General features: G+C 39.5%; 3 protein-coding genes across 9 annotated transcripts in view; 1 reads left to right on the forward strand and 2 right to left on the reverse strand.

The window, feature by feature from the left end:
- Positions 1-1,493: 1,493 nt before the first annotated feature.
- Positions 1,494-21,935, forward strand: part of LOC6628075 (uncharacterized) — a 43,849-nt gene continuing 23,407 nt past the window's right edge. For 6 of the 7 annotated variants that reach the window (XR_004304354.2, XR_004304358.2, XR_011416706.1 and 3 more), the window contains exons 1-6: positions 1,494-2,225; positions 3,244-3,310; positions 3,368-3,481; positions 3,539-4,429; positions 4,527-4,932; positions 5,000-5,094. Coding sequence is in view for 1 of the 7 variants with exons in the window: in XM_002051404.4 (XP_002051440.1) it covers positions 2,040-2,225; positions 3,244-3,310; positions 3,368-3,481; positions 3,539-4,429; positions 4,527-4,932; positions 5,000-5,094; positions 5,598-5,674 (1,836 nt within the window). In the remaining 6 variants the exon portion in view is untranslated. Of the gene's footprint in view, positions 2,226-3,243; positions 3,311-3,367; positions 3,482-3,538; positions 4,430-4,526; positions 4,933-4,999; positions 5,095-5,597; positions 5,997-21,935 lie in introns of those variants that run through there. The other variant, XM_002051404.4, reaches the window with a different exon arrangement.
- LOC6628074 (zinc finger protein Paris) lies at positions 6,080-8,036 on the reverse strand. The gene is made up of 3 exons (XM_002051403.4): positions 7,676-8,036; positions 6,934-7,611; positions 6,080-6,868 (listed from the first exon to the last, which is right to left on the reverse strand). The coding sequence occupies exons 1-3, from the start codon at positions 7,885-7,887 to the stop codon at positions 6,781-6,783; spliced, it is 978 nt and encodes a 325-aa protein (XP_002051439.2). The 5' UTR covers positions 7,888-8,036; the 3' UTR covers positions 6,080-6,780.
- On the reverse strand, positions 8,843-21,749 carry nrv1 (nervana 1). The gene is made up of 4 exons (XM_002051402.4): positions 21,148-21,749; positions 9,882-10,139; positions 9,547-9,806; positions 8,843-9,439 (listed from the first exon to the last, which is right to left on the reverse strand). Exons 1-4 carry the CDS (start codon positions 21,278-21,280, stop codon positions 9,161-9,163), a joined length of 930 nt encoding a protein of 309 aa, XP_002051438.1. The 5' UTR covers positions 21,281-21,749; the 3' UTR covers positions 8,843-9,160.

The raw sequence follows: 21,935 nt of genomic DNA on the forward strand, positions 1-21,935 counted from the left end.
CCTCGTGGCAGGCGCTGTTAATTTGAGGCACGATAAAGTCCAGTCATGGGCGCAACATGTGGTATGCGTAATGCCAATCAAAATTACGTATACATTCACTGTTACATATTCATATAAGTGTGTGTGTGTGTGTGTGTGTGTGCACGCGGTAATAAGTGCAAATTGAGCTAGCAGTAAATGACATGCAAAACGGATTTGTCAAAGAGTCAAAGCCAAAGTCGACGTCGACGTCGACTTCGAAGACGAGCGTGAAGGCGAAGCCCAATAATTGCAGACACGCATTTTTGATAAGCGTGCGCTCCGCCCACGCCGTTTCGTCTTTGCCGCTGCTTCGCATTGACTCGGGACACGACCTTGCCCGCCGCTGACGTCGCCGTCGACGTCGACGTCAAGACCGACGTGAACGCTTGCTGCGCCTTCAATCGATGCCTGGCGCAACGTTTCGCAGCTGTTTGGCGGCCGAGCCGAAGTCGAGTATCGCGTGGCCACGTTCGGCTCGCTCAGCTGTTCGTAAACAAACAAAATGCCGGCTATTGTTATTGTTATTGTTGCGCCTAACGGAAAAGCTTTGCAGAAGCTTTTACCATTTTCTATCGCATGCGAGAAATGACGCTGGCACACACGGCGGATTCTTAAAGCTAAAAACTAAATTTTCGGCTGCATTTGCGCAGCGCGCGTTGCAGGAAAAGCAAGTGAAACGCGGAAAATTCAACGATTTTTTTAATGCCACACCGCGCTCTTACCCCGCCATGCGTGGATAGAGAAAAATAGAAGTTAAATGTGCTCCACGTGCAATATTAAAGCAGTATCATCTACACAAATACATATTTATAGTGCATCAAATTGTGCCTTCAATTGTGTCCCGTGCGCATAATTTCATTTGCGTAATGCTCGTAGACAATAAAAAATTCAAAGCACAATTCAATGTAATATACTAAGTGCGTTTCTATGGAGTAGCGTGTTATACATATATGTAAATGGAAATGAAGCCTTGGAAAATATATATATTATATTTAACACGAATCTGAAAGAACAAAAACTATAAAATAATAATTTAAAAAATATAACTATGCAAGTGGGAGTAAAATATAATACGTATTAAAGTCAAGTTTAGAACAGAGAAAATTATGAGATATATTTAAATATTTATGCTTGAAACTCTTAAGAAACCATTTTAATATTACAGATCAAAATAAAGACAATAAACTAAATTTAAATAATTTAAAAATAAATATAATTAATTGTATTCATATAAAATAACAGATAATAAACGGTCAAGAAAAACACATGTTAGGCCTAAACATAAATGAAGAAAAAATAAATAATAATAAATAAAAAATAAACCATACATTTTAATATAAATGATGATACATGACATTAAAAAATTTTAATTAAATTTTCTAAAAACAATTAATGCATATATACAAAATTTAAAAAAGCTCTAAAGAAAAAACACCATAAGAATTAAATGATAATAAAACGTTTGAAACATCTTAAATATAATAAAACTTAAATAAAAAAAAATTTGTACTGGTTATAAATTTCGAAAATAAATAAGAAAATGCAATTGTTGCTGTAAAAAATATAATTAAATATGTGTCACAAATAAGAAAAGCAACGGAAATTAATATGCATAATATGGGATATCGCTTAAATGCCAACAAGCTGCACCTAACCAAACCCAACTGCAAAGATTCTTTTCTGTCGCAGCAAGATTAAGAGAAACAAAAAAAACAAAAATAACGGCACAAGTCTTGATGAAAAAAAAAATATAGCAAAGCGCAAAGCAGAAGAAGAATAAAGCAGCTGCTTGCGGCGCATTGCTGCTGCGCCACATATATACGAAAAATCGATAGTTGAAGCCGCAGCAGCAGCAGTCGTCGCAGCAGTCGACGTCGACGTCAGCGGTTAGCGTCAGCAGACGAAAACGCTTATTAAATGACAGCTAAAAATAGACAAAACAACAACAACAACAGGAAGAACGGATACAACAAAAGTTTCAACTATTAAAGCAAAGCAACTAACTACACGTGGCAACAATGGTCGACGCAAAGCCACCGCCCACACGCACGCCCACGCCGGGCACACCGCCGGCTGCATTTGCCGGCGAGAGATCGAAAATAAAATTATTTATGGAACGGACGCCGAGCATCGGTGCGCTAAAGTCCAAATTTTTGACAGTGTTGGGCAACAGCAATGAGCTGTTCAATGGCATATCAAACAAGGTAAGGCCTTGATAATGAAAGGGCTGCAGCAGTTGTCTGTGGTGTTTTTTTTGCTGTTGCTGCTGCAGCAGCTGCACTCGTTTGACCTTCACTTGGCCCCGATATTATTGTTGTGGTAGCTGCAGCTGTTGCCATTGTACTTGACTCTTGTCTGACGGCGCTTTGCAGCACTGGCTGCAGCACAATTGATGCTCGTCTCTCGACTCGTCCTTGAATTGTAATTAATTATATGAGTGCCTGTCGAGTGCTTCACGCCTCAGTTAAAACGAGTAAACGTATTGCAACGGTAAATGGCACAAAGTTGCCATCTCCTTTTGTTTGACGAGCTCTTAATTATGGATTATGCCACTCGCTCTGTCTCTTTCACACCATCTAGCTTGAGTGCTGCAGCAAGTGCAAAAGCAATCAATTTAGTTGACTCCCTTGATACTTGCCAACTGCATCGCCTATCCAAGGTCGCAACTAAAGAGATTGCTGTTGTCTCTAGGCCTGCCCATTGTTAAGTGCTGCCATTTTTTTTTTTTATCAATAGACATTATTTGCTTATGCGACAGGCACTTTGTTTTTGAAAATGAAGATCGCCTTATTAACTTTTTGTGGTATATTCATACACTACATATATACATATTTGTAAAGTAGACAAGTATCCTTCTTATTCACTCTTTTTCTCTCTTGCTTTCTTTCTTTTCATTCTGACTGGCTGTCTAAATCCCGCTAACTATTTTTCCCTCTCCCACTCTCACTGCTTTCTTCTCGCACAGACTCAACTCTTTTTCTGTTCCACTCTGCCTTCTCCCACTCGTCGAATATCTCTCTCGCTTCCTCCCTCTCTCTCTCTCTCGCTCTTCTCTTGCCTACTTTCTCTCCCAACCTCTCTGTCCGACTCTGGTCTTCCTCATCTGACCAGATTGCAGCATATCTACCAGTCGAGCACATAGCAAAGTGCTGCCATACATATGAATAATTCATTGTAGGGTGGCAACATCGTTTAATAACTGCATTTTTTGTGCATTTACAGTTAACGTTGAGCAGCAGCAGCAGCGATTCAGATTATTGCGACGACGATGACGAGGATTTGCCCAAGTGTAAGTAAATTTAAGAAGCTGCACAAGTCCCCTTTCACAGACACTTCCCCTTTCCAGATGACGAGACTATTGACTATACGAAAATCGATTTTGAGGCGCGTCGCGTGAAGGCGCGCCGTGCGCATGAGGAGATCATCTCGGGTCGCTTCAGACAACCCAATTTGGCGCCGCGTGAGTAGCAAATTCCTATATATTTGTATGCTGCTCTAATCTTGGACTAACTTTTAGGTCCACGCTTGGAGCTCTCGCGCACGCGTCACACCAACAAGCTGGGCGGCCCGCTGCGCTCCAGTTCGCCGTCCTCGTCCAGCAGCGGCGGCAGCAGCAGCGATGACAGCAGCTCCGCGTCACTGCCGGAGCCAACGGCAGCCGCACGTTCGCACGATGTGAGCAGCACCACGCACTCGAATTCTCTGGAGTTTGAGTCGCGCCACTCGGGTGGCTATGAGCGACCCCGAGCCATTGCGGGCGCTCGACGCAGCGAGCTGGACATGCAAAAGGATATGCAGCGCATTAGTGAGATGCTTGAGGCCACGACCATGCCTCCACTAATTGATGTGCAGCCGCCCACAGAAGGCGGCGGCGGCGGCGGTGGCAGCTTGATGACGCGCCAGCCCTGGGGCGCGAACAGCTCAATGCGAGTTGTGCCCACACGCAGTCGCACCTCGAACAGCAGCACGTTGACCAGCCTGCGGGATGAGCCTGATCAGCTGCAGGCCAGCCCCAGCATGGAGTCCAGCGATTGGCGCAACTTTATACGCTCCGAATCGCAAAATTCGGTGCCCTCATGGGCATCCTCCATAAGCTTGGATTGTCGTGCCGGCGAGGAGCCCGTTAAGGAATTCATGAAGCATTTCACCCAGCTGCTCTTTAGCAATTCGGCAGCTGTCAATCTGGAGCTTAAGTCCGAGCTTGGTGTGCTACTGCGCCTGGAGATGGGCCGCCTGTGGTTCACCAGATTTCTCAGCGAGCAGCGCAACAAATCGAAGCGCCTGGAAACCTTAACATTCAATGCACTTGCCCAATACTTTGCCCTGGCGCTATTCGAATGCGGCGAGTGCGAGGATCATGCGCCAGCGGCGGTGCTTATGAATCTCTGTTTCTTGTTCTATCACGAAGGTAAGTTGAGGCAGCTACTGTTTATGGAGTATCTTCTAGTCGGGCACGCTCGATTAGCGCACGCATACTTATATTAAACTCTTGCTACCCATTGCAGTTGAAGTTCCTGGCTGTGATCCTTATCGCGAGTATCTGTTCATATCGCTGCGCCAGCAGCCGCTGTGGCAGCAGCCGCGCTTCTGGAACGCCATCTTCCAGGATGCCATGCAGGCTGAGCGTGAGCATCGGCTCAGCTCGCAGCTGCGCCGCCAGCAGCGCCGTCAGGCAAAGCAGCAGCAGCGCCTTGCAGCCGGAGCAGCAGCCGCAGCTGCAGCAGGAACAGCTCCAGAGTCGGTGGTGCCCGATGCTCGCAAGAACGGCGTTGATTCCTCCTCAAGCTCCTCGCACCAGGGCAGCGCACCGGCGGCGACGTTGGCAACAGCCAAACGCAAATCTAGCAAATGCAGCTTGGGCCAGCCGCAATCGGCCAAGGAGCAGGACGATATTGCATTTCGGCAATTGAGGTTGTTAGCTCTACGTCTTAGAGTAGCCCGAGCATATTACTGAATAATCTATCGGCTCTATTTTCAGTGCCTTCACGTGCAACATGCACTCGCTGGGCACCAGCCAGGAATTGTGTCTCGATTTTCTAAAGAAACATGTTGTGGCGCTCAATCTATCCAAGGGTGAGTGCAACAAAAATATATTAACCTTCTATCGTTTATATCTTTATATCGTTAATATGATTTTCAAAGAAACTTGAGAAACTTGAGTTTCTATTGTTAGCATCGTTTAGGAAGTGTGCCCAATATCGTTTTTAGGGTTAAGAGCAATCTACTTTCCTAAGTAACTTGGGTGTTTCGTGTCCGATTGCCTCACAACTTTCTGCGCACAAAGATGGCATTCAAAGATATGCGTGTACCTAAGACCTAGGCTCTTCCATCTAGTTTTCTCGAGATCGGGTTAATGTTATTAGCCCCTCACATTTAGTCGATCATGTAAATGGGAACATGAATATATATTTTTCTGTCAGGCACAAAAATTGATAAGTTACAGAATAAGAAAGTATGCTGACTTGTCTCTACAGCTGATATGTATTTTAATCTAGTTGAAGCATTTTAATTTATTTATCTAGCATGCATCTAATACCTACTAACGTCTAACTAACATTCCTATAATGATATTACAGACAAAGCCAAACTAATCAGGGACAATATTTATCGAATGTATCACGAGACGGAACTGTGGGGTGCTCGTCAAACTTAAGAGCGTCCCAACTTGTTTAAAGCCTCCCAGAAAAAAAAAAGAAAACTATTAACTAAACTTTTCAAATTTCGTCTCAGCTGAAGCTAAACTTTTTGACTTTAAAGAAAGCTAAACACTTAAATTAATCTTGATGTAGTTAAAAATGTTAACTCGCATTGTTGACTATATAGGAAAATGAATGAATCATAAAAATATATACACACTCACACACCAGATATGTATGTATATTAAAATATATATTAAAAAGATAGCAAATATGAAAAGCATACAATATTTATATCCGCAAATTGTGATAATAATATTTTGTGATTACTTTATACTATATCAAAAGAGCAAAAAAAAAAACAACAACAACTAAGTTTAGCAAATAAAATAAATATCCCAGAATTCACAAAGCAAATTAAATAATGAACTAAACAAATATTCTGTAATATCTGTAATATAGGTACAATAATTCACATTTAATAAAAACCTACTAATAAAGTTTAACAATGGTACACAAAACTAATTTGTACTAATCTAAAACTAAATTTAAAATGTTTTAAGCTGTCTTAAATATGACAAATTGCAAAATTGTTGGATTTGTAAAAACATTTTTAAATTGAATCAGGTTTTCGACCGAGTTGAACTGGAAATATTGCTTCTTTTTTTTTTTACATTCGTAATTTATTTATTTCTATTTATTGTGTTTTCTATATTAAGCATTAAAATGCGTTTTATTTGTTTGCATCAAATCGATTGCATGAGCCCATACTATATATGTGTGTATATAAATTTATACAACAAATGAATTGAATATCTTTTAGTGTCCCATGCAAAGCATATCAAAAACATAATTCTTTGATATGGTTGTGGGCAAGCCTTAGATCTCGCTGGCTATAAAAGCTACATAATTGTTTAGTTTTATATAAATTTTGCCATTTTGCCAGGTTTTGCAGCGCTCAAAAGTTACAATCCAAAATCAAATGCTCGACGGTTTCCGATCCCTTCTATTTTCCCGGCTGCTCGAACTGCAAGGCTTTCCGCTTTGAGTGTGTGTGTGTGTCTGTCAGTGTCAGTGTGTGCCCTGAGCTCAATTTCCTGGGCAATGCGTGCCTGGTTTAGTTTTACGCCTCGCCGGTGGGCATTCGTGTGTGTTTGGTTAGATCGTACTTATACATAAAGACTCTGCCGTTTGGGTCGCCCGTTGGCCATCTATGGACACAAATAAAAAGCGATTATAATTGGTGTGCTCGGATTTCTCAGCGAGATCTACTCACTGCTTGGTCGCTGTCAGTCGTTGCTCGGGTTCGATGTCCTTATGCAGGCGCAGTATGTGTTTCTTGAGGCCCTCGCTGCGTACGCACGCCTTGGGGCAGTGCGGACACTTGAAGGGCTTCTCGCCCGTATGCTCTAGGATGTGCGCTTTGAGATCTCTGTTTTGGGCAAAGGGTTTCGGGCAATAGGGACACTTAAAGGGTCGCTCACCCGTATGACCGCGTATATGCCGCTGCAGATTATCATTGGTGGCAAATGCCTTCGGGCAGTGTGGACAGTTCAGGGTGCGCTCGCTCGAGTGCCGGCGTATGTGCTTCTGCAGATTATCGTTGGTGGCAAATGCCTTGGGACAATGCGGACAGATGAGGTTGCGCTCGCTCGAATGGCGGCGTATATGCTTCTGCAGATTATCCTTTGTGGCAAACGCCTTGGGGCAGTGTGGACAGTTGAGGTTACGCTCGCTCGAATGCCTGCGTATGTGCTTCTGCAGATTATCATTGGTCGCAAACGACTTGGGGCAGTTGGGGCACAAAAACGGCCGCTCGCGATCTCCGGAGTGGGTGCGCGTCAGATGCACCTTCAGATTGCTGCTGGTGGCAAAGTCCTTGGGGCAGTGTGCGCACTTGAAAGGCTTCTCGCTGGCCGATCCGCTGTACGGCGTTTTGCCACCGTGCTGGAATCTGAGAAGCGCAAGAGCATACAGCATAATTATGGATTCGATTACTATGAACATGACGGACGTACTTTTTCTGGGCCTGCTTCTCTAGTGGTCGGTCTTTGCCATCCAGTGTGATACTGGGGCTGCTTTGCCACACAAAGCTCATGTCCTGCTCGATCTTAACCAGACCCAGGTCTCTGTGTCGCATGGTCAGTGGCCAATCCTGGGCTTTAAACATATTGCATATCGCCTCACAGTGCTCCTCCTTGACGCAGCCCACGTCTATCGTTTGTGCCATGTTCAATGCAGCTGGGCGCAACACCACTGCCTGCTTTTTGTATTAAACAACTCTCGATCGGGCAAGCGATAGGATTATCTGTATTTTATTGTAATTTGTATAGCGTAAACAGCAAAAAGCTGAAAAATTCCGATGAATTTTTTGCTCGATATATCGACTAGCTGTCAGCGCAATTGTGATGTGTGCACAGCTGTGTGCCAAACAGGTTGGCAGCGCCGGGCGTGTCAGCAGCGTTGCCACACTGTCCAAAAACTAATTCTTTTGCGGTAAGGCATTTCTCAATTGTTTTGGCGGCAATTTTAAACTTAAAATGTGAGCACATCAATTTTATTTATTGCTTTATGTAGTAAAGTACTTGGTTTTGTTACGTTTTTCAACTTTTATTTACTCATTAATGCAACAAAAAAGAATTTACTAAAAATTTTCCACTGATATAAATCTCATAAAAAGAAGCTTAAAAATGTAAAACAAGAATATGCCTGGAATTTGTTTATGTTATTGTTGCTGCTATGACTAAAATTTCACTAAAGGATATATATGTATATGTTTTTTAGTTTTTTGTTTTTTGTTGTTGTTGTTTTCAATACTTTTTACACATCCTTACAGAGGCGTGGCAATTGTTATATAACAAATAAATTATTTACGTAGCTTGCTGAGGTTTTTTTTTCTCGCATTTTTACAAATTTGCATTTTGCTGAAATTTAATGTAACAACTTAAAAAAAGAAAAGGTTTGATTTCTATATTTTTAAAATTAAAAAGTATGCTGCTGGCATATTGGAGTACTTGGACTGGAGAACAAAATTAAATGGCATTAATAACATAGTACATAAATACAAACTAAATACAACTGACAAATTAACCATATGCTTTACAAGAATCTATAAAATTATAATGTTTATATTATTGTAATTATTAACTTATAGCAATAGAAAAGCCGGAAGCTATGTATAACAACAATTACGGGTGTACGATTTGAACTTTTGTGAAAATTTCGGTTTTTTTTTTTTTTGTAATATTTCTATTATAATTCTTTTTTTTTCGGGGCTGATTTTGTTATAGGTGCGCGTTGTTATTTTGTTTCTCTTCATATAAATATATACAATACATTTAAGACTTGAAGGCGCCTAAGCTCTAAAAATTAACTTTTCTTCTTCTCCTCATTCTTGTTGTTGTTGTTGTTGTTGTAGTTGGTCTCGGGACGAGAATTTCGCATAAGGCTAGCTTAGGTTGTTGCAATCACAAGTTCTTCTAGCTTAACAAACCGTTCGCATTTTAATCCAACAAAATCTGGAAGGTAACCGAACCCTTGCGATCGCGTAAGCTGCCGCTGTAGATGATATTCTTGGCCCAGGCGCGGCACTCCACATCCAGCATCTTGCCCTTGGGCGGGGCATGCAATTGGACGGCAACAAGCGGACTCAAATAGCCGGGCTGATTTAGATAGGGATAGTAATAGGCGGGAAAGCCCTGGCTGGGATAATAGCTAATGTTATGGAAGTGCTCCTTATCCTTGCTCAAGTGACCGTTGCAGGAGACCCAGATTTGTTGGCGCTGTTTAACGAAATATATGGTAGATTTAGATATATGCTAGCTTGTTATTAGGCGGCGTTGCGCGGCCCTAAAAATTATCATCATTTAGAGCTAAATGCCTAACAAACCTCATCGACACTCGTTGCATTGATGAGCTCCTGCAGATCGGCGGGCATGCCATTGATGGCCGACTCATAGAAATCGGGCACCCAGCCAAATATTTTGTTCAGCTTGAGAAAGATGCAGGGCTCGCCAGTCTTATAGCCATATCCATTTGCTGCTGTGCAGGGTCCAAAGTTATCAATATTAACGACGCAGACCTCGTTGTCATTGTGGTTTTGCTTGAAATCGCAGTGCTTCATCTTGCGACCCTCGGTGTGATTGTAATCTGTAGCATATTGTATTAAGTATATAAACATATAGTATTTTTGCTACTTGCCCAAAAGGCAGCTCTACTACATACCCTTTAAAAATTCATCGACCAAGCTAATATAGTATTCATATTCGGCGGGCTTCTTTCTATCGTATTCAATAACCGAACCGCGTTCGGTTTGTTCGCTTAGCGGTCGGAAACCCAATCCGGGATTGGTGCCAATCAGAGACTCATCCAGCTTCCATTTAGGCTGATGATTATCCATAGTCGAGAGCATGACCTGCATGCAAATGGTGAACAGTATGCCAAGGACGATATAGAATATGGCATAAAATAAGAATAGTTGACCTGAAAAAAAAAAACAAAAAAGAAATTGTTGAAAAACTGGCACATTTATTAAGGTCGTTACTACTAATAATTATATAGAAGAGTTTTTCCAAAAGAAATGCTTGAGCGAGGTCAATTCTTTCGTCAAATTCTTTGTAAAATGCATAGAAAATAAACCACTCTCTCAAATAATCGAACTAATTGAAAATCCCAATTATCGATTACTATTTAAAGCAATTATAATCGATATCTCGCCATTTGCGTCGAACTGACTAGCGAGAAGTCGCTGTTTCAAATGCGTTAAATTATCTTTTAAAATGCATAGAAATGTAACCACTCTCTCAATTAAACAAATTAATTGAAAAGCCAAATTTATCGATAACAATTTAAAGCAATTATAATCGATATCTTGCCCGCTTGCTTTAAATTTTGTTTGCCACATTTTGTTGCCATTGTTTTTGTTGTTATAATGGGGGGAAATTGAAAACCAATAGAAACCGCAGCAAATGCAGTAATTACAATAAAACCAACAAACAGAAAGGAAGTAAAAACAAACAGCGGCAACTACTGGGCACTGGCTGGCTAGTATATAGATATTTGTATATAGTTGGGTATTATACGAGTGTGTTTACGAGCATTTCAATGCCAATGGCATTGACGGGCGTCAGCTAGAATCCAGCATTTGGCCCCTTTTGAATGGGACCCAGACCCGTTCCATTGGGGCCAGTTGCATAAATAACGCAACGTTGACAAACCCAAAATGGGGCTACGGGTTCGCGGCTTGCGGCTCGAATTTCCAAAACAAATTAATCGTTTGATTCAATATCGAATACAATGCACGAATCGACAATGACGGGTACAGTAGGCCACAAAAAGTAAACAACAAAAGCGTAAAGTGAAAATCGAAAATCTATCAATAAGTAATCAATGTCAGCCAGCGACTTTTCATGCTCGCTATTTAAGTTTTTCTTTGTACAGGTTCATCAAAATGTTATACCCTGTAGCCAATAAAAATGGAGTAAATAACAAACGGGGTATGCTGTGCTTGAGCCATCGTTTGCAACAAGCAGCGGGCGGCTTATCAAAACTAATAACGCTCGATTAATCTCATTTTTAGAGCATAAATTCGCAATTTCTTAAGACCAATTTGTCAGTTCATTTATCGTTTGGCTTGCATAAACTTACTTTTTATATATTCTTACTTCTCATTTCAAACCAAGCAAATAAGTTTTAGTTGTTTCAGAGCTTAGGCTGAAGCACAATTTGCGGTTGTTATTTTTGTGTAGAAGCGAAAAGCTGTACAAATCAAAAATCCACCCACTCTGTGCACAGGGTATCTGCTAGTCTGGCAGCCTTGCCTGCTAGACACAGCGACCGGTTGCTGTTACCAAGCGCCCCTTCCCGAGGCAAATGATTTGCGTTCAAGTACAAGGAAATATGTTTGGCAATGACCACACGCTGGCGCTGCCCCCCGGGCATTTGGGCACAGACGCCATCGCCGGGCTATGACGCCAGCCAACCAGTCCGTCGTCTATCCGTCCGTCCGTCCGTCCGCCCGCCCGCCCAACCGCCGGCCCCCCGTTCAGTTGTCCAGACAGAGCTTGCCAAGGTGGGCGCCTGCGGCGCATGTGTTACCAATATCAAGGCGTGTGTACTACGATTACAGGCCAGTCAACATTCTTATGTCTTCAGCTATGTGAAATTACAGACGCACAACAACACAAACATGCTACACACACACACACACACACACACACACGGACACACACTTAGATATAAAAACCTGCCCCTGTCTCTGCGCGTAATCGATAATTTTGCCTCTAGCCACTTGCATATGACTCGAACAATTACTTAGTTCATCATGATGGATAGCCCACTGTATATGTCATATCATATCATATATATGCACACACACATATATATATATGCTGTATAGCATATATATAACCTTTCTATAGCCCGCCTTGATCCTTGTTGTCTCAATCAAACCAAATGATTGTCATTTCTCATTTGCGAGTTTTCCCATTTTCTACGCACATTTGCATAAATTCGATTGCAAATTGAGGCCTCCAATTAGTTTTACGTCTGACAGTTTAGGTCATTAAGTTCCCGTGGAGCTGCAGTTGGGTCGAGTTCAAAAGGTTACGATGGGAGGCCAAAGAGTCTATTGAAAGTTCAATGCCAAAATCCTTTAAATACTTGTTTGAAAAGTCAATTATAAAACTAAATAGCTGGCATAAATAATAGCTGAAGTTGAGCGAAGAAGTCGTTGGTTCAAACCCACTACTTTCTTTTTTATGAATGATCTATTAAAGTATCTGGCGAATAGTAGGTTTATCTCTAAGTTCTTTGGCCCCAATTTGCCTGCAAGTGTATTAAAAAGTGCGTACTATGAAAAAACATTTTTGGTGATTTTTTCATGCCACCCTAATTCTCAGTTTGAAGTAGGGTAGCTGAACTCTTTGGTGCCTGTCAAAATGGCACAGCGAACTCGTAATAAATGTTCAAGTGTTGCTTTTTTTTTTTTTTTTGCTCGGTTCATGTTTTTGGCATCTATTTTCGTACTTGGGAGAGCGTGAATGTATCTATAATATAGATTTCAAGGCAAGATGCCAGGCAAATGCCAAATGTTCGGACCGAACGATGAGTGGCATTATAGAATCGGGCCAAAGCAGATCTATATACGATATTTGTAATCATCTTGCGTATGCGAATCCAAGTTGAAAAGCAAAGCAAATAGACTTATGCGAAGCAAAAGTGAAAGACACAGCGTGAAATACTGCAGACATCAGCAGCTCTTGACTTAAATGTACTCTACTATTTTTGCCGATGAGCCAACATTTGGGCTGTTGAATGACAGCTCAGGCAACAGCTAAATGATCGAAGAATTATATTTTTATTTAACCAAAAAATTTAATTAATTAATTTGTATACCAACTTAATTTTGAAGAGGTTCCAACAAATTTTCTTCAAATTTGGAAATATGTAAAGTAATAGAAAAGATTGAATACTCGTATAGACATTTGCCTGAAGCTCGTAAAGGCTGAGTTTGTAGGAAAATATCCTGGAAATCTTCCTAAAGAGCTATATGATATAGTAGCCCGATGTTGACAAGATTTTGCACATCTGTAGGGAGCAGAGTCAAAAGGTTTTCAATACAAGAATCTACTACTGAATCGTTTCTATGATATAGTGGTCCGATTTTGCTATATATAGAATCTGCAAGAAGTAGAAACAGCTGAAGCAAGTTTCCGCAAGATATCTTCAAGATACATTGAGTTCATAGGGACAGTTTCCTGCTAAATACGAGATAGAAATACTTTAAAAGTCCACTAATTGAAATTCCTTCAAAATTATAACGCTCTCTCCCTCTCCCCTCCCTCTCTCTCTCTCCGTCTTCCTCCCTTATGACATAAACAAATTTGTATTCATTTAACATAGGTTCATTTATTTTCTATTTTATTTTATTTGTTTAAATATTCTATTTGAACTTTTTTCAAGAAATGTTTTGAAAAACAATGAAAATGTTTACCTCAAAGCCACATAAGTCACATATATTGTATGCCAATAAACTGTGTGTGTGTGTGTGTGGCACATGTAGGGCTTGCAACCCTTGCCCTGCCCCCCCCCTCCCCCCCTCTGCAAACCCATTTATAGTATGCCCTGGGCCAGCCTTCGAGAGGAGCCTGCTTTGCATTTATATAAAAGTTGAGCACGAGTTGTGTGTAAACACAATTCATCTGGAACTTTGTTTATGGGGCACATGCACTGACCAAGGCAACATAGGGAGAGCGGGAAGGCGGATGGGCAGGTGATTTGGTGGAGGGGCGCCGCATTGTGCAACCAGACGCGACTCAATGACCAAGTTTCAATAATAACACTCCAGCTCTGGGCCCTGACGTTGCGGTAAACAAACTTAAAGAGCCCGTGACCTATATAGGAATGCGGGTGCTCACACCCAACCCAACCCAACCCAGGCCAACCCCACACGACCGACCGACAGCCCGACCGACCGACCGACGAATCCCCAGCCCCAGTTGCGGCTCCTCTGACCAGCTTTGGCTGGCGTCCATGTTCGTGTCTGCAGCCCCCAAAGTTCCCTTCCGTCGAGCGCGACCCAACGAAGGCCAAATAAAGTTAATAATTTAGCTGACCGCTGAACGCACATATGCTGCAGGCTCAAACAGTGAAGTACAGTGAAGCCTCTCTAGTGATAACAACTACAAAAAATCCATTTTTTGCTAAGTCTTATTTTAGAACTCTTTCCAAAGCTTAAACACAAATAACATTCAATTAAAAGCTAAGAAAGAAGCTTACGTCTCAAAAGCAGCTGTCCGTTTGCTGCGAGGTTTTACTGTACTTGTTAGGGGGCTCTCTTTCTCTGTGTTAACTTTGGCTAGTTGTGCGATTTCACACCATTTGTGGTAAAAGTCCCAATTGTTTACCGCACGGTCAGCCGCATAATTGTGGGAGGTTTGTTTAAGGACCGCAAATGGTCGAGCAAGTCATTTGCTTAATGACATTTTGCTAGGTGCTATATTCAGTTGGCTACGATTTAGATCTAGTTCAAATGAACCGTTTTATAGAAGAACTTGCTGAACTTAAAGTGGGCCTGGCAATCAATAAAAGTTCTCTTTTAATTGCAAGGAAACGTATTTTTTGAAGTCTCCTGCCGGGGCCGCTAGACACTGGAAATTAATCGGTTATTCGACTGACGGTTTGAACCGGCAACCTCTTTCCACATCCATAATCCCAGATTTAGAGGCTTCAGAACATTCTGCAGCAAAATTTAAATGGGAACAAGTAATGAATTAATTTCTTGTCAGCTACGTTAACTTATACCATAAAGAGCTCTTAGTTCCGGGTAAATTCATTATAATATTTCCCTCTACTGTCGTAGAGGTGGATAAGATTTTAAAAGTTTTATCAACCGATTCTTCGATCGAACACATGTTATATTCATTTGCTCACATCTTTAACCAATTTTAGCCATGTCTAAAGACAACCATCTTTTTCTTAGAAAAATCTTTTCCCATATTTCCCGTTGACAATCGGATGACAACTGGTTGAGCCTGGACGTCAATTCGTCCCGGCCCCAATTTGCATTGGGAATTCCTGGAAGCGTGACTTAGTCTGTGTAACTTGTCTGTCTTATAATTGTGCCTTCAGGTAGCTTTTACTCCTTAAGCCGGCTTAGCTGCAATTGGCCTCAACCTTTGACCCACGAGCGACACACTTGAGTTCACTTGATTTATGTGCCTCAAGCACGACGACGACGTTTTTTCAGGCGCAACAATTATGAGGCACGGGTCGAATCCCTCGCCACCCCGGCGCCTACGCTGCCTGTTGCACCTAGAAGGCGTAGCAACAATTTGCTCGGTCTATGTCATCATTATACTCATTAGAGCAGCCTCCAACCTCCTACGCACCTTCCCTGCTCCGCCCACACTGGCCACATTGATAAGAACAACATTTATGCGCAGTCAAGTGGGCGGCTTGGGTGATGCCGCCCTCAAGGCGTCGCAGCGGCGCCTACTTTGTTATCGCATCTACACCCGCAAACTAACAACCCTCCCTTGACATCCCAGCTGGTAATCCGAATCCTTCGTGTGTTTAGTTTGTTTGTTTGTTTGTCCGACACACCCTTTGTCCATGCGTCATCGTTTGTTGCCATTTGTAAGTACATGCTCCGGCGACTCCCTACCTATTCCCACTCCTACTATCTCCACGCTCCTCTCTCCTTGATATATACAGCAATATATATGCCTATAGCATACTTTGCGGCATTTTAAGTGAATTAATTTCACATATTCGTCCTGCACCCTGCACCCTGCACCCTTCCCCTGATTATATCTTGGTTCAGCTTTCCGCTTGATTGGCTAAACGTATTTGTTAATATTTCGCCCAACTTTTTGACCAAAGTTTTCTATTCCATTTTTGTGTGCCACATTTGCTTTGCAAAAGTTCTTCTTTTTATTGCAAATAAAATAGGGCAGTTAATTAAGTTTCTCTTAAGAGTTTTTCAATTGCATTTTATGCTTTACCAAAGTGTGTTTAACACAAAAATAATTTAAACAGTTGAGCAACATTTTTTTAAACCGAATTATAGGAATTTTGCGATTATATTTGTCAAGTTTGCAGTTTTTATTAATGCATACAATTAAAATTATAATAGAAATACTAAAGATTATAATTAAATAAAATTATTCTAGTACTCAAAAATTGAAGTACGTAAAGTATTAAAAAATAATTTGAATATAAGATAAACACATTTTGAAAGTTAAAAAAATATTTAAATTAAATGAGTTGAGTTTAATATTTGTGAGAAATACAAAAATAGTAAAAAAAAAAATGCTCTACTCGATGAGCTTTCTAACAAAGAACAATTTTTCGACTTTGAATAATAATTTTAAGCATATTAAAAGAACTAAAATATACTTTAGAGCAAAGAAAAATGCTTTTAAACTTTGAATTTTCAATATTTTTGGCTCACTTTTGCAACTAATTTTTTAGCAATGAACTTTTTTTAAGTTAGTCGATTTTAAATATTTGTAGCCTTAGGTTTTGCGAAAAATGTTTCAAGCGTGGGCTTTATCGCTTTGGAATTTTCATATCTTTCGAGTTTTTTTAACAAGAATTTTATTTATTTTATATTTTTACTTTAGTTCTTGCGAATAAATCTATTTTCAATATCAATTTTAAATATGACAAAACTGGAAAAAATTGAAAATTAAATTGAATATTTCAACAGCAGTTTTCACAAGCGGAAATATTTTCATTTATGTCGATAAAATTTGAATTTATCTTTGAAAAAATCACAATCTCTCGATTCCAGAATTGATTTTATTTTGAAATTCGAAATAAGCAATAAATATATAATAATAAATATATTCATATCTGGGTTAAATAAACTTCTAACGAGGATGTGTTATATGAGTATATTTGAATAGAGCTTTCAAGATCTATTTAAATCTAACAAATATCTATATATATACATTAATGTATATATATATAAAATTTTTAAATAAATTTACATACTAGGAATTTAATGGTTTGGCATTTTAATTGCAGCTGAAGAGCTCTTTGTTTATGCTTAAATTGAAATTTTTGCGTGTTCAATTTGTTTATAAAGCAGATATGAAACGGGGGCAACAAATGTATGAAAATACTTTGCTAACAATTAGCGGTATTTCCTGTGAATTAATTAAATGGAAAACCATGCTAGTTAAAAATATTAACTGGCTCGCATATGCTGCGTGTTGCATTCGTATGCGAATGCAACAATTTGTTGCATCTCTCTAAATCTAAATTCGCGCTCAACGAGCAGGCGATGATGAGGGGAAATGCGGTTGAGAGAGAGGTTGGGAGAGGGGTTGCATTTAAATCCAGGGGCGGGAATGACCCTCTATGCCGCGAATTGGCAATTAGCGGATGAAACTGGTTTTGGCCAGAACTCGAATTGACATACAGGTGCCCGCAACTGCTGTTGTTGTTGTTGTTGTTGCGGTTGTTGTTGTTGTTTTAGGGTTGAACAACAACAACAACAACAAAAACTTCTGAATCAGAGTGCAAATAAAATACAAAATGCTGACAACAGCTTTTGTAATGAAAGCATTTCCAGACACATCAAAAAGCCGTTGAACCGGTTTGATTTCATTTATCACGGGCTGTATAAAAAATAAAAGTTAAAAAACAAAACAAACAACAACAAAAAATGTAGCATTTGTTAACTATTTTGTGTTAAGCTGGAACTGAGTCGAAATTAACGCCGAATCGGCATCGAGCATCGAGTGTCTATGCTTTGTTATTGTTATTTGTTTTAATCATGACATAGATATTGCAGAACAGATACATTCTAATGAGTTCTATGAATTGATCTTGGGTTTTTATTCGCTTTATTTACTTTTTACTTAACATTCGCTCATTTTGCAATACGAATTTTGCCTGTATCTGCATCTGTATCTGTATCTGTATCTGTATCTGTATCTGTATCTGTATCTGTATCTGTATCTGTATCTGTATCTGTATCTGTATCTGTATCTGTATCTGTATCTGTATCTGTATCTGTATCTGTATCTGTATCTGTATCTGTATCTGTATCTGTATCTGTATCTGTATCTGTATCTGTATCTGTATCTGTATCTGTATCTGTATCTGTATCTGTATCTGTATCTGTATCTGTATCTGTATCTGTATCTGTATCTGTATCTGTATCTGTATCTGTATCTGTATCTGTATCTGTATCTGTATCTGTATCTGTATCTGTATCTGTATCTGTATCTGTATCTGTATCTGTATCTGTATCTGTATCTGTATCTGTATCTGTATCTGTATCTGTATCTGTATCTCAACTTGTATTTCTGCCTGTATCTGATCCGTATTTGACTTTATATATCTATATAAATGCCTGCTAGAGCTTATTGTTTATTTATCTAGGAAATTATAAAGCCTGCCCTCTAATATGTATTTTATTAAGCCGCCCAATAAGCGTGGTTGTTTTCGACTTAATTGAACTTTGATTGGGCTAAGGAATTTTTTAGTATTTTGGCCTAACCTTGACAAAAGTCGATAATTTAATGCACATGTCAATGATTATTATTTTTGTAGTTTGTGAAACTATAGCTAAAGCCATGAAGTAGATTAAATGATAGATACAGATGGCGGGAATAGAGCCAACTAAACTAAATGGGCGTATATCCTCTCTATATATGTACGGGTAAATACCATGCCATTTATATTTTCGTATACCACACGGGTGCATTAAATATGCCACAGACGACAGGTGTGTCTGCAGAAGGGTTCAGCTGGGGTTCCAAGGGCAGGACCCATGTGTATTTGTTGGCTTAGTTGGCTTGGGCAAGGCCAAATTGCCAACAGACAGGCCATAATAATGAGGATCATGAAAACTTGGCCGTAAAAGAAAAAAAATACTGTTTAGATTAACAAGAAATTTGTTGGGCTTTTTACGGAGCTTACGAGCACAAAATAATGCAAACTAATTAAGGAATTAATTTAGAACACATTTAATGCAAATAAGTTAGGCCTTATTGAGGGTATTACGTGCGGGTATTACGTTCTAAATTCCTAAACAAATTCCTAAACAAATAAACAAAAATACTTTGTCAATTATCTAATAATTATTTTGTGTTATTAAACATTTATTTGATTACTTTTTTTATTTTAATATATTTTCTATGCTATTTTATTTAATATATATGTTTCAAGAGCTACGTTCATAATGCGTGGAAATGTGTAAAAAAATTCCCTTGTGGCTGCCAAAATTAAGATAAAGAGTGAGGGAGAGAGAGAGAGAGAGAGAGAGCGAAAGAAGAGAGAGTAAGCATGAGAGCGGGCGAAACCTTGAATTTGTTTGCAGAACTTATTACAAAACGAATATGATGATATATTAACCGTTGCTGAGACCCCGACTCTTTTACGATCTATATTTTGTTTTGCTCTCTATATGCCCCCCTCTCTCTCTCTCTCAGTCTCTATCTCTTTTTCTCGCTCCCTCCTTAGCTATACATAGAAACGTGCGTCCGTGTTTGTTTGGCATACAATTTTTATCTTTTTTTTAAAAAAAAAAAAATGTTTTTGCTGTTGTGAGCACCCAAAATAAAATTTTAATGCTGCTCGACTTTTTTATATATGCACATGAATCTATATAAAATTGCCCACTCGTGTGTACGTAACTAGAATATATGTAATTATGTATTTAATTTATTTTTTGAGCCTTGGAAGTTGGCAACACAAAACTCTCAATAAAAAATATATATATATCGTGAAAAATATGTATTTTCGAGAGGTTAGTCATGTAGATATTTTCAATGGAAATACACTTGGAGAAAAATGCTGTTCAAATTTCTAGAATAGAATAGCATTCATAAAAGTTTTAAATATTTAAGATTTCTTAATTTACTAATTCGGAAATTTTGGTATTTTACAAGTTATTTGAATTTGACAACATAATACAGTTTTTTTTTTATAATTTATTTTTGCGTATTTCCAACAAATAATATATTTTTATATACACAGTAATAATTTGCTTAATTCGCAAGCTTTTGAGTTGTTCTTATGATGAATAGATTTCATGAAAAAAGGTGTCATTTAAAAACCTTACAATTGTTTAACCACAATCTGTTTCAAGCAATTTTTCTAGAAAAATAATTAAATGTCGTATACTAATTACGCGGTTAGCAACTGTTGAACAGCGTCATAAAATAAAGCGAGATTTACATAAAATTTAACACATTTAACAGTAATATTCATCTGTGTGTGTGTGTGTGTGTGTGTGTGTGTGTGTGTACATATAGACAATTTATAGTAAATTTAGATGCTTTGTCTAATCAATTTGCCAGCACAGGCATATTTGTATCTAGCTTCATAGCCTTCCCACTTTTATCTCCTCATAAAAGATTTTACATATGGCAATGACATCTAGAGCTTGTTTTTCATTTCATACTCAAACGGAGAGCGAACAGAAGTAGCTGATAAGCTCTTTTATTTTATTTGCTTATACTCGCACTCGTTTCCGAGTGACCGAATTGCATTTATGTACATATACATATGCACATGTGCACACACATACATGCATGCAGACACGTTCAGCATATGTAAATATAAACACATTTTACTCATTTCGTTCCTTTTTGTTGCCTTTTTTTGTTATTGTACCTCAAATGACTTGGCATTCGATTAACATAGGGCTAGCTTACTCACCTACGAATTGCCATAATAAAGATAGTGTGTGAGAGAGAGAGAGAGAAAGGGAAGAGTGGGTTACTGCTTGATTTTGCCCTTTGATGATAAGCTATGCAAGGAGTTAAGCTCAGCTTTCACGTTGCGAGTGTAACAAAGAGAGCGGGAGAGTCGAGTAATGATTGGCTCCGCGCTGTCCTTTCGAAGAACTCCATGCATTTGACGTTTCGAAAACTCGTTGAATTTGTGTGGCAAGAGAGAGTGAGAGAGAGAGAGAGCGATGCTGCACTTTCGCTGAACTCCGCTCGATCCTATTTATTGGCGTACTCACCCCAACTTTTGCCAGTGCGACCAAAGATGGTGCCTTTGCTCGGATTGTAGATCATTTCCGACAAAGTTTGCTTTTCAGCCGGTTGCGGAAATTGATTTTCGTACTGGTCTCCTTTTCCGTTATTCTTCGACATTTTGGCGCTTTTTTTTTTATATTTTACTTATTCAAACAGTTATTACAAATCGTGAGTGCACGCTGTGGATTGTATTTATAAAATATATATATGTATGTATATATATATGTGTAGGTACTTATGCACGTATTTTGATTGCGTTTGCTATTTGCTGCTCACGTGGACGGTGGACGGGGTACGTAAGAATTTGAACAATTTTCAATAATGCTTCAATACACTTTGTAAAGGTGATTCGTTTTAAAAATCAGCACGTAGCATTTGCTGTTTCTTTTCGTTAATTATTTTTTCAAGTTTTAGTTAATTTGTTATTCTAAAACTTGCCGCTACGAGAATACTCTGTAATACACACGCACACACACACAAAAAGGCACAAACGAAACACTACTAAGGTATTGGCGACTGGTATTCGAATCTCGTTGCGTGATGCGTGCTGCGTGTTGCGCTCTCGGCGAAAGATCACCAACTGAACCACAAAATGTGGTGGCCAAACCGACAACGAAATCGACAGCGTCGGCAGCGCAGTCTTCAGTTACTGCGCCGCTCAACACTCACACTTCGCAACGCCTGCCTCTCAGTCAACACGCACACAAACGCAAACAAAGCTAAAAGATGCGAGTACGAGTATTCGCGCACAGACAGCTGTTGAACGCTTTTG

The sequence above is a fragment of the Drosophila virilis genome, chromosome 4 (assembly GCF_030788295.1).
Source record: "Drosophila virilis strain 15010-1051.87 chromosome 4, Dvir_AGI_RSII-ME, whole genome shotgun sequence".
Taxonomy (NCBI): domain Eukaryota; kingdom Metazoa; phylum Arthropoda; class Insecta; order Diptera; family Drosophilidae; genus Drosophila; species Drosophila virilis.